The 13,593-nt window shown below is 40.1% G+C and overlaps 1 protein-coding gene across 1 annotated transcript in view; it reads left to right on the top strand.

Moving 5' to 3' along the window:
• The first annotated feature begins 875 nt into the window (after nucleotides 1–875).
• LOC106955454 (CUGBP Elav-like family member 3) overlaps nucleotides 876–13,593 on the top strand; it is a 31,435-nt gene continuing 18,717 nt past the window's right edge. Inside the window, exons 1-4 of the mRNA XM_015045653.1 lie at nucleotides 876–1,482; nucleotides 1,707–1,737; nucleotides 2,150–2,405; nucleotides 5,310–5,392. Of these exons, the coding sequence (XP_014901139.1) occupies nucleotides 2,261–2,405; nucleotides 5,310–5,392 (228 nt within the window). The 5' untranslated portion in view covers nucleotides 876–1,482; nucleotides 1,707–1,737; nucleotides 2,150–2,260. The remainder of the gene's footprint in view (nucleotides 1,483–1,706; nucleotides 1,738–2,149; nucleotides 2,406–5,309; nucleotides 5,393–13,593) is intronic.

Here is a 13,593-nt window from a genome sequence, read left to right as displayed (position 1 = left end):
AATAAAGAAAATAAAGTTGGAGGAAAAAAATCATTGAGAGGACTTAAAACAAAGGTAATTTAGAAGTACTTCATCTATCTTCAAGGCACTCTGCCTTGCATATTTTAGATCAGCGGTCTCAAATTACATTCTTTAAGGGCCAGATTCCTTCAACTTTTACATGTCTCCCTTGGCCTAAATACTTTAATTAAATGTTGAAACTGCCACAGGAGAATGCAGTGAAGTTCTGCTAATGAGCTAATATGGAGCCAGGTGTGCCAAAGCATAGAAACGTAAAAGTCACAAGATGCAATCCTTTCAGGGTTGGAGTTTGAGACCCTGTTTTAGACGCTACACTGATTTACCACACCTGATGCAGATGATTGTAGTTCCGCAAAAAAACTCTGGTTAAGCACAACTGGAGATCCGCCCCTCTTGAATCAGATATGTTGAAAGTATCTTTTCTAGATTTAGGAGAAAGACTGGACTTTAGCTAATATTATGTTCAAATAATTGAACTAATATGGTACACTTAAATAACACTCTGCATTTCAAAAATCCAAATAATTGCTTTTAGTTTGTTGCTCCTGAATGGAGCAATAAACTAGTATGATGTAAGCTAATTACAAGTTAAGCTCATTGATAATAGGTATCTTTCACACATAGAGTAGCTTTTCTAATGATAAAGCATCTGGTGTTGATGTAATGGTGAAGGGGGTCCCCAAAATAAAAATCTGATGAGGCCCCGAAAAGGCTCGGACCAGCCCTGTGATTTATCAACAGGATATTCAACATCTCTAATTCCCGCGTGTTTTCAACGTGAACATGTTTGTTGACGGTCCCTTGATGTTACGTCACAGGCAAGCCATGAAGGGGGAGGGGCCTAGAGAGAGCGGAGGGACACCGGCATCAGTAGGACGTGAGAAGATACACAACCGTTGGACAGAAAATAAGCTCGAGGTAGCTGTCCGCTCATTACGGTGGGAACAATACCGTCACGGCGGAAAGAGGTCGTAACGCGAGGCCAGCCAAGTTCAAACAATCGTGAGTTAGTTTAAATTTAAAAAAAAACAAAACAAAAAAAAAAACAGTTCGGTTGCAAAACAGGAATTAAAAGTGATAACCATAGCTGGCGACGTCCACTTTTTGGTGAGAAGCTGTCAGCTGCCAGGACTTTCCTCCTTCTCCTCCAGGAGCACATTTTGTATTGTTTTGTTTGTTTACTCATTTATTTATTTTTAAAAACACACACACACACACACACACACACACACACACACACACACACACGTAAACAGTCGAGCCAGTTGTAGTAGTATCCGTATACGCCGAGGAGGAGGAGGAGGAGGGAGATCGCGGCTGGGCACAAAGAGCGGTGAGCACCCAGAGAGAGGAGGCTGGCGGACGGGACGGAGCGGAGCGGAGCGGCGAGGACAACAACGGGGACCCGACCGAGAGCATCTTTCTGATCTACGCGGGCTCCATGAGTGATTTTAACTAGCGGTAAGCTCTTCCATGTGTGTAGTCCTTAGGTTTGCATGTGTTGTTTTGTTCTGGGGTCTGTATGTATATGCGTGTGTACATTGAGAGGGGATCGGACAAAGAGCCGCGGAGCCCCATGACATCCGTGTGTGTGCACTAACCTACAGCTGCCTAAACAAAGAAACTGCTCCAGTGCAATGATTTCCATCCATTCTCATTCTGTTTCTCTGTTTTTCCGTCAACAGGAATCCCCAACGCCGTTTATCGACCAAAAAGGTAATTTCCCCCCCCCTCACAGATATTTTCTTTTATATATATTTAATTGGAGGGAAAGGTGCCATTATTGTTTTGTTGATTGGCTAATTAACATTTGCATAATTGTTTTCCCAGAAGGTACTGGAGCCCTTTGTCATCAAACAGGGCAATAAATACTCAAAATGACTGCTCAGATCCTTTTATTTGTTGGTAATTGGGGAGCAGATTTACATCTTTACTAAAATTATGCATTTTTACCAACAAATATGTTCACAGAAAACATGATGATGCTATTTTAAATACAATAAATGGCTTATTAAAAACATTGTAATAAATGTTACAGTTTTGCAGCTTTTTTTTGTTGCTTTTTTACTAAAAATCTAGATATCTAAATAAATGTTTTTTAAATGTTTTTCTCTTCCTTTTCAATCAGGACTTGTCCAGCAACAGCTGGTCCTCTCCAGAAATACCTGCTCCTGATCTGTTCATACCCCCCCACCCCACCACCCTCAGGTCCTGCAGCCATCACCTCCACTTTGTACCGATGAAGGAGGCCGACGCCATCAAGTTGTTTGTGGGGCAGATTCCTCGGAATCTGGAGGAGAAGGACCTCAAGCCCATTTTTGAGCAATTTGGCAAGATCTACGAACTGACCGTGATTAAGGATAAATACACCGGGATGCACAAAGGTAGGTCTCACCCACTTACTGTAAACAGTAAGCAGAGAGACAGACAAAATGACACGAGTAAGAAAGAAACAGGGGGGATGGATAGGCAGTGCTGAATAGACAGACAGTATGACAGTGAGGGAGTTAGATGGGTGGATTTTTCTGAGGCAGCTGTCAGATGTATCCATGGAAACTGTCACAGCACCTCGTGGATTCGTCTCCTGTTATCGCCGCGGTGTGAGAGCATGAAGACAGTCAGGAAACCTCACTTAGTGCACAAAGTTACGGTTGGACAGTTATCGTAAAATTTATCATTATCGTGGAAAAAACAGTTATGTTAGAAATTCATAGATATTGTGACATCGTTAAACTAATTGATGAAGTCTGCAAACCCTGAAAACTGGCAGGATGGTTGAGATCAATAGTTCTGCAGTTTTCCTGAATAGGAGGATAATTTAAAAGAATACATTTTTAAATATGATTTGAGGCAATTATCATGTTGTTTAGTTGTGGAATTGACAAATGAATTTTCAAAACCATTTTATCATCACTTTTATTGTAATCACAACAAATGCCTCAAATAATTGTGATAAAATCTGAAATTGATATCTCCCATCCGTACATGGAGCTATTCTGAATTAACTGGACATGGCTACTTGAGATGCACTGATCTGGCTTTTCTTAGCCAACACCAATTTAAAATTTTCTTTCAGGTTTGACGTTCAGATTTAAATCTTTGATTAATTTATGTTTGTTCTTTTATAAGAACTAGAACATCAAGAGAATACCAATTTCTCTTCAAGAAAATATTCTATATAGCCTGACTGCTTCTAGCGGTCATTAATTAATATAAAATATAGTTTAGCAGCAGAGGCAACTTTGTAAGGCCAGTCACTGCAAAACTGAATTATGCTGTTTTAAAACAGAGACATGAGTGTGAGTCGACTTTTTAACATGATTTAATATCCTACTAGTGATTAACGCAGTAACATTATTAACTGAAGACATCAGTCTCCCTTTGTATTCTCGAGAGATTTAGTGTAGAGTGCTGGCATTTCCAAATCCAGCACATTCATGACAGATAGAGGCTGGAATCTCAGAGCAACTTTCCTATAATTTGTGCAGCGTTCGTTTTATCTGCTGAAGTCGTCCTTTGAAAATCCAGCGAAACATAATAAAAGGTGGGTCAAAATTACAGTCCATTCTGGTCCTTTTTGTGCCCTCTAAAGTCAAGTATTAATCGACCTCAAAAAAATAATGGCAAAGGAGCGAAATAGCCTGCACCTGCCAAAATCTAGCTTGCTTCATAAATGACACAGTTTCCTTTGAAATGACTTCTACGGGTTTTTTTTTCTTGTTCTTACCTTATTTTTAAACACCTCTTTGATATTAAATATAGCTAACTTTGAGCCTTCTTCTCGCAGTAACAACTTCCACACTGAAGAGTGTTAGCGTAGATCTGGTACCACTTAAATTGAGCGCACGTACTGATCAAAAAAGATTTAAAGATTTAAAGTTGAAGGATTCTGGCCCTTATTTAGCGGTTTCCAGCCGGTCAGTCACTGGTTAAGCTAAAAAAAAAAAAAAAAAAAATCTCCCAATTCCGGCCATCAGCCAATTTCTCGTTGCGTCTCTATATATAATGCCATCTCTCTCACACACACAAACACACAGCCTTGCACAAACGGTGACCAGGGGTTCTTTTGGCTACATGAACCAGATTAGGCTGTGTGCTCCAATCAGTGTAATGGGACTGTAAGCCTGGGTGACACAAGGGAAAGAATTTGTTGTTTCGAGAATCCCCATAGCCACAGTAAGCCCCTCTTAAAAGCAATGAGATGGACGAGAAGATTCATGTGTGTCTTTGTGTGTGCGTGGCACGTGTGCCAGTCCATCTTAGTTATTCTGTTTTTTGTCCTCTCTTGTTTTGTTGAGTCACAATGAATTCATACAGATTCACACTCTGTGTGAATTAAACTCTTTAATCTGATTCTATGTAAGTCCGTGTGAGATGCCACAGCGGATGCTAACTTGCTGCTAATCTTGTTGTCTGATGTGCTGGTGACAGGTGTAGTAAACAGCTCTGCCCAGCCAGCTCTACTACTCACCCCCCCCCACACACACACTCAGACACAGGTACAGCATATAGGAGCACAGACGAGTGATGGCAAACTCTGCGTAGTGGTTGATTAAGGGCCGGACGCTGCCACAGCTACACAAACGTCTGTGCTGTCGTCATGTGCTCTGACTCGTGCCGTGGAGTCCTTACAAAAAATATCCTCACTATTAAGCTGTACGTTTACTTTTTTATTATCTTGCAAAAACATTGCAGAGTCGGAAGATTCAACCAGTTAAGCCTGTCACAATAAGCAATAAACCAATTCGTCACATGATCAATTAAATCAAGCTCGATTATTTCCATTTGCACAATTGCTTGTTTTCCACGTCTCTTTTTTTTTTTTTTTTCTATCAAACACTGGATGACAAAAAGCTTCAGTCTATTGCAATGGTCTCGACTAGCCCGTTGTTTTGACTGGCAGTTTCATTTATTTATTTGTTGTTCCAGGTTTTTTGTTGACTTATTTTGGATATTTAAAATCTCTTCCAGTTCCAGTGTTAAACATTTGTTAGAAATTAAAGGTTTTTTTTTTAATCTTTGAGAGTGGAAGCTTGGATTATTATGTCATTACCATTATATTACTGTAACATGGCCTCAAAACAACATTATTGTTTATCTTAATAACTCATGGTTCAATTTAACCCATAAAGTGATGTGGCTAGCAATAGTAAAAGAAAAATATAAATTGTTTGCTGGAAGATGATGCAGAAAAAGACCCATTTACTGACCTTTTGTACCAATACCCCTGCTCCCCCTCCTACCCCTCGCCCTCTTTTTCCCTCTGTTTGCCTCCTTCTTTCTGACAGGATGCGCGTTTCTGACGTACTGCGCACGAGAGTCGGCCCTGAAAGCCCAGAGCGCTCTCCACGAGCAGAAAACACTACCAGGGGTACGTGCTCAAAAACAAACAGCCATAAACACACACTTCCCATGGCACTAGGCAGCGCTTACTTATGCAACAATACACACAACCTTGCATATATGTATTAGAGATCCCACCCCCGCACCTAAATACATAGACATTTAGCGTGCAGGCAAATACACACTTCAGTGTGTGTGTGTGTGTGTGTTTGGAGGTTCTGCTCCCATTAGTAACACAGTGACATAACCCAGCAGCCGGCAGGCGTCTTGCTGCTAAGGACAAACACTCCCCCTCTCGCTGGAGACATATAGGGTGCTCCGTGAGCATTATCATCTCCATTTCTCTATCTTTCGCTGTCACTCCATCTCACCGTCGTTCCCTCCGTCAGCCTCCGGTGATAGCTGCCGTCTAGAGAGTGTGTGTAATTAATGTGACCATTCCCCTTTGTCTCATCCCAGGCTCCCTACAGTCTCTCTGCTGAGGGATTGTGAGCAATGACTGTGCAGGGGTAGGACACTGTTCATTATGGAGGGGGCACTGTGCAAGAAGAGCGTCTGTCTCATAGGCTGCAGCTCTCTATCTTTAGCATTTCCCTTTTTTTTTTTTTTTTTTTTTCCTCTGACCTGGTTTCCAGGTGTCTTGTTTGGGATATTTAGATCAGGCATTTTGTGGCTTTTATAATTACATGTGTCTTTGACGTGTGAATGATTCCAATATTTTATTATTTGAACTGCAAGACATAAGAGAACAAAAATGTTGAATAAGTCAGAAAAAAATGAAATAAGTTTTCCGGGTTTGTAGACTCAAAATAGAGAAACTCGTGAGTTTTGATGCATTTCATGAATTGGGAGTACAGTATATGATTTGTGCTATATATAAACAACAATTTACTGGACAGATCAAAGGAACATTAACCTATGTCAATGTCTTGACAATTTATTGGTGCATGTTTATTGGAAATACTTCCTAACTCTATGTTTTTACACAAAGGATTATAAGCAAAATTGACTGCTGGAGGGCGAGATATAAAAATGCAAGTCACTTAGGAAAAAAATGCCACTTTCTGCCTTATCTTAGTTCGGATTCGCAGCAATTACAACAGAATAGTCAGTGTGCCTCAGCCGTTACTGCAAGTCTCTCCATCTCATTTTCTCTGTGTTGCCTTGCAGCCGATCACAGTTTCAGTTCCTGCACCTTTTCCGCAAGCTGGAGTGTTGATAAGATCTATGTGAGAAAATAGTTGACGGAGAGCCTGAAGAGAAAACGTGGGGGGGAAGGGAAATGTTCTCACACATATGAGCACAAATCCTTGCATACATACATACTTAGCACCATCATGCATGCTCTTTCATGTAGCTGGAGAACACGTACACACTCACCTGTACTAGCAGCGTGTTCATAATGACATTAATCCAATTACAGGCTGCTAAGACGTTTGACCTCTCTGCATTTAGAACACCTCTCTGCAGTCTGTTGTTTGGTTCTTATTTTCTCCCGTGCCGCCCTTTGTTTTTGGAGTTATTGTTTTGACTCTACTGTGTTTTATCTCATCCCTTTCTGCTTGTGACATCGGTGCTATGTTGTATGGAGGCAAATTTCACAGACTGAAAGTTGCAGCATATTTCCAGTCAAACTGAAGGAATTGTTCCGAACACAAAGATGAATGATTTGCAGGGTGGATACTAACTAAAGAGACTGAAGAGCCGGGATCAGACCCACTGCCTTTTGTGCTAAAAATGGGTGTGGCTATCATGTGATGGATTTTTTTAGTAACCCTGAACTATTAATGAGAACCCTTCTTTTAAATGTCTTCAGTTTGTCCAACCTTTTGAGGTTTATATGAACATGAGAGCATTTTATATTCAAATCAGGTGCATATAACAATGTGAAACTATATTTGACTAAGATACTATTGTGGCGCTGACAGCTCATCAAATAAACCTTACACAGTTTGCTTACTATTCATATGTCATAGTTATTCGGTTATTTACATTTTGTTTTTCCTGACTGTTTCGGCTCAGTGTGACATTTCTTCTAAAGCTAGATTTTTGTATAGACACACCTTTCAGAGATTTGTGACCTATTTACGATTTCCATCTTTTATGGTTCCTCTACCTCCTTTCTGAAACATGAATAATACTAAATGACTCTAAAATGATACTAAAAATGATGAACTTCTTAGATTAGTAAAGGCATCTACACTGAAGAGTGGTATTAGCTCAACCTGGTTGCGCTTGAATATGATTACTCCTCTTAAGAAACTGATAATCACACCAGTCCAATCACTCGCTTTTTGTTTGTACATCCTTTCTTTGAAACATGGATTTTGAACTCTGTTTACCTTAACCTATTCTGAGGTTTTATTCTGCTTTAACTTTCCACCAAATGTGACGGGGTTTTTTTCCTCCTTCCTTGCTCTCCTTGGCTCCACCTGCCCGCCTCTGTTGCTTTCTCTGACAGGATTTGGAAATGGCTTTCACTTTCTTTCACACTTCTGTACATTGTCCTATCCTTTTCTTTTCCTGTGACATGCTTTTCCTTTACTGTCCCCAACCCTCAATATCCTTTGCCTCATTCCATTATATCTCCTTTTCCTTCTCTCAAATCCCCTCTGTCCCATGTTCAGCTCCTCCCCTCCTGTCTTCCAGTCTCCGCGCACCAGTAGGATATTACAGGATGTTCTCCCCACTTCCCCCAATCCATTCATTTCATGGTACTCCTTCTCACGTCCCTCCCCTCCCCACCTCTTTTCCCTTCCCCGCTGTCTTCTGCTCACATTTTTCCTCTCGCTGCACACTCGCAGTTTCTGCTCAGATTCTCATTTCACAGTCATTTATGGCAACCCTTCTTTAGTCGTCCGCTCTACACCAGTCTTGCTCAGTATTTCTCCTCTCCTCTCCCCCACAGTTCGTCTAGCCCTCATCTCATTTCCCTTCCTCTTGATTAGTTGACCCCTTTGACCGTTTCCATCTCCTCCCCCTTTCTGCTCGTCCTCCCCTGCTCTGTTTGTACGGCTCTTAGATGAGTTTACTGCAAACTTTTATCCATTCCCAGATTCAGCTTAAATCTGTGCAGCATCAGGCTCATCATGAATGTTTAATGGAAGAGAAGCATCCCTCCTGTATAGATGTGTTTTTGCCTTGTACAGTAATCACAAAGCAATTAAAAGGTGCTTGATACAATGTTTTCCAGTTTAGCTATATAGATTAATTCATGTACAACAGTTAGAGCGATGCATTAGAAAACAAAAGGGGAATGCTCTGTCTCAGATTTCCTCGCTAGCCTCTGCAGAGCAAGAGATTTTCCAATTGGAAACTGAGAAAAAATACAGAGGGATTGAGAGTGAGATGAACAGATGGCCTTATCAGGGAGTCCTGCGCCTTTTGTTTAGCTTGGACTCAGAAGGAGGAAAGAGGAAGCACATCATGGGAAGAGCAACAGTTACGCAGTATTTGTTAAAGTAGAATAAATTAATATAAGTTATTAAGTGAAGTTATATTGTAGCTTGTAGATGTTTGGTTAGAAGTGGTCCAGAGTTTTCCTCTGGGAGGTGTTTACATAAGCTCACGCCAAGCCATTGGCCTTAATACTGGAGGCATAAAAGTTACTCCCAGGAATGTATCTTTGGCTTAATATGTTGATGTTTAATTTAAAACCAATAGCACATTGCCAGCGGCTCATCAAACCTCCCTAAAAGGAATGAGACATTATTATTATTATTATTATTATTATTATTATATGTGGCAATTGGTTGTTCATAAAATGTACCAGCATTTTCTGTCTGACAATCACAAGTGTACACATGGGCAGTTGTCGAAGAGCTACTTGAACCGTGAACATTTGGAACTAACACTGTGTTTTTATGAAAATTGTCTCATATCCACTGTTGAGTATGGGAATGGATCTGTGATGCTGTGGGCTTGTTTCTTTCCAAAGGCCCTAGAAACCTTGAGTTGTCAATGGGCAAAAGCTACGTCTGGTTCAGGGCTTCAGCTTACGATTATTAAAGTCATAGATTATTCTATTGACTATTCTGACGATTAATCGATTAATTAGATTTTTTTTTAAATTGGCACATTCTGCAGAATTTTTCATTTATTTATTTGTTATACAATATTAGAAATACATTAAAAGATGCAAATAAACTTTTTATATATATATATATATATATATATATATATATATATATATATGTTATTGGCTAAAAGGCAATAACTCCAAATTCGTTTGGTGAATCCAGGATCATTTGTAACAAAAAATTCAAGTATAGAAAAAAAAAACTTTAACATCAACATGCTCAACCCTTTCTGTTTTACTTAACGTCTGTATACTGTCGGGTTGATGTTTGGATTAACTCATTAATAATTGAATAGCAAAAGGAGGGTAAGACATTTTTTGCTTTATAAGGAATTTGAACAGAGTGAAGTTCTGGGTTGAACACATTTACAGACAAAGGTGTTTTTCTTATCTTGCATACAAAACGCATATATTACACAGTTTTGGCTTCATTACTGCTCTAAATATATTCTTCTGCCCTAGTCCAATTTTTGTGCACTGTTAGTTTGAAGAGATGCTGGCAATATGCAAGGTCAGAGGTCAAGGTTTGGTGGAGGGGTGGGGGTCTGTTGCAGAGGCTGCTGTCAGAGCAGTAAAGCATTCCTTCCAGGCGATCATGACATCCGCCGTAAATATAAGGTCCTACATACTCTGCCGCAGTGCATTAGGCCACTGCTTTTCTGTTCTGTTTCACGTTTCTAAAGCAGAAAAATGTCTTAACTGGTCTTTGAAAGGATTTTATATATTTACTCGTGTCAAAGACGGTCCAGAGCGTTGAGGCGTGAGATCTGTATATATGCAAAGCTGGTAGAAACAGGCTCAGCAAAGCAATCGAGGCCAAATGTGCTGTGTTTACTCAGAGGCGCTGAACACAGTTTGAAACCATGTAGGAATCTCCTTCAGTTTCTCAGTTTTGCTCCATCTCGTGTTGGCCTGTCACTTAAGATCCAGATATAGCTGCACATCGAAGTTTGTGGTGGTAATTTTACAAAAAGTCAATATTCATAAAACCAATTTATGAATATGTTTTGCAAGGCCGTTTGCTCACTTTGTCAAAAATATATATTTAATCAAACTTGTCATCATTCAGATGTTTTTTTTTTAATACAGTATTGATTCATAAGAGACTCCTTATATCTCTGTCAATCCATCTATCCCTCTTTTTTTCCCTCCCCGTCCTGGTTAGGTTTTAACCTCATATCTCCCTGCACCTTTATCCCTCCATCCCTCCACGGCTTACTGCTGCTGTATTTCCCCACATATCTTTCCTCTTATCTGTTCTTTTGTTCTCTGCTGTTGATATCTCTCTTTCCCCATTTAATCTGCAGCCTCTTTGTGTTTATCTCTGCCTTCATCTTCTGTGCTACTTCACATACGACTGTTTCTGCACACACACACACACACGCACGTGTATACACAGCGACACACGCACACATCTGTTTAATCACACTGGCATCCGCAGATCTGAGTGTAGGTGAAATTAAAGTGTGATAAGCAGCTTACCAGGTGTGTGTTGTCATGCTTTACTGCTCTCCAGGCAGCATTTTGCTCCCTGTTTTTTGATTAGAGCCAAAACGGTGCATGCACACACACCAAACACATGGAAATACACACCTTGTGTTTCCCATGACATTCTTGGTGCTTCTAAATGATTAAAAAGCCAGCAGTGCCAAAAGACAAGCAGTTAGCAATAAGTGATACAGCAGAGGATCAATACTCTTATTAAAAAATAATAACAGTTTGTAGTTTTTTCATATTGATTGAACACATACAGGCCCGATGGCACACTGGAGCCGATAAATTGAATTACCGTAGTCTCACGGTTACAGCTGTAAACATGATGGGAGCTGTTTTATTCTCCCTTTATTGAGCTCGTGTCCTCTCCGAAGGAGGACGCATGAATTTATGGATGTCCCTGGCCAAAAAGGCCGAAATTTTTATGCATGCAGCATGACCGGGGGGGCAGAATCGGCAGCTCAGAGTTGCTGTTGCTCCTTCTTTCACTTCTGTTACATCACTTTGAGAAAATGTAATTACTAGCTGTAGCACTTAGTATTGGTGTATTTTCTGTGCTCTAAGCCTGCGACAATAGGCAGCACGTTTGCATGTGTCCATCATCACGTATGTGTGATAAATGTTTATCAGATCCGCTTAGGGTTTGTTCGTGTGGTGTGTGATCAGTGTTTGAGTTTCTACGTGGAATCTGAGAAGCCTGCCAGACATCCTCCCTGTGGGGCAAAGCTATGATGAGCAATTATCCACTAGGGCGAGTTTGTAGGCTAATTTTGCATATTTATGTGGTCAGCAGGACTGTTTACTATTCCCCTTCGCTGCTTACTGCTGCATTTTCAATTTAGAGCAGACCCCAGTTTTCTTTCTCTCTTTTCCTCTCTCTGTCTTTATATCTCTGTATCTCTTCCTCCGCTGCCTCTATCTCTCTCCTCCTGATGGGGTTTGTGATGTGTATCGCTCCCCCCATCCCTCAGGCTGCTTCTCTATTTTTATCCTCACTGTGTGTGGGACGGGATGGCAGTAAAGGGACAGGTGTAGATTTGGCTTTGTGTGTGTGCGAGTGTGAGAGAGGTAGACAGGAGGAGGAGCCGAACCGAGGGGGGTTTGAAGTGCTGAGGGTATTTGTGTAGGGTTGTGTTCATCTAAGACCAAAGGAGATTTAGCTTGTTTATTTAAGGCAAATGTCTGTCTGCGATCGGGCTTAAATAGCAATGTGGACGTGCTTTCTATCAGTCTTGTGTTTGAGGATATGCAGAACTCTATCACATTTTTTTACAAATGCACACTTCAGTTTATCTTATTGGGATTTTAGGTGATTAACCAGTACAAAGTAGCACATAAATGTCAAATGGAATTAAAGGGAGACATGGTTTACAAATAAAATTCTTCACTGGAGTTGGGCATTTATCGTATCGGTTATTATTTATCGTAGTACATTTCTTATTGTAAGAATTTTGAATTATCAATACAATAAATTCCAAATTATGGTGTTTAAATAACAAAATACAAGATATAACTCAAAGTATTCGTCTTTTATTAACCTTTTCCATTTTACAGTAAAAAAGACCACTGACATGCATTGCCTTGTTAAAAAGCTGACTTAGGCTTTTTATCCATCCAATAAACCTGGCTAAATACAGGAAGCATTTTCAAAGAAAACATGAGGCATGTCCTGATTTTTTGCTATAAATACATTTTAAAAAAATGTATACCAAGACAATTAAAACCTACTAACCTCAGAATGTAGGACTTTTTATATCTTTTTTCAGTTAAGCAAATGTTAAAGGCACCTTTTTTATTTTTGCACTGACTTTGTTTGATCAATTAAAGTATTGTGAGATTAACTTATTGTTGAGCAGGAAAATAAAAATTCTCCATGGAAAAAAATGCACTTCTTAAAAAACAGAAAAATTTTGGTCACTACTGAATACTTTCAACCTGACAATTTTAGATAAACCCAGCAGAGCTGCAGCTGTGGTTCTGCGTAGTAATTCCTTAAGGGGGCTGAATTTAATTGCATGCCACACTTTTCAGATTTTCAATTGTTTCAAACATTTGAAAACCTAATATTACTTTCCTTCCATTCTGAAATTAGGTGCCACTTTGAGTTCGACTAAAATACATTGAATGTTGGGGGTTCATTGTGACAAAATGTGACATGGATGGTTTAGCAGAACACTGTATGTGTGTGGGTCCATATGTGGGTACATTTATGCATGCAACATGCGGAGAGAAAGAGCGCCTGCCTCATATTTCACCACAAAATTGAGGCAGAATCTAATCATAGCCTCATAAAAGCCTGACCCTGGAGAGAGCCTGCCTCTTTAAGGCCTCCGACACACACGCACACACACGCTTGCAGATCAAGGTCAGTGATTATACCAGAAAATGGTCCAAATGAGCCAGCAAACAAGAAAACAGAAACACACACCAATAGGAAAATTTAAGCGATTAGCTACTTTGATAATTATGTTTGTTTGGACACATGAGTAGCAGGTTGCCCTGAATGTTCTCTGCCAAACCGTGTGTCTCATAAACCGAGCTCTAAAGTAGCCTTAAACTGAACTGTGTCCATTTCCAACACCATCTGTTTTACAAATGCAGCCAGCTTCTGCAGGCTCTGTTTTCCATGTACACACAGAGGGAAAAAAATGCTGCTC

This window comes from Poecilia latipinna, unplaced genomic scaffold (genome assembly GCF_001443285.1).
Source record: "Poecilia latipinna isolate Pla-1442-1.1 unplaced genomic scaffold, P_latipinna-1.0 Scaffold737, whole genome shotgun sequence".
Taxonomy (NCBI): Eukaryota; Metazoa; Chordata; class Actinopteri; order Cyprinodontiformes; family Poeciliidae; genus Poecilia; species Poecilia latipinna.
This window is presented reverse-complemented; position numbering and strand designations above follow the sequence as displayed.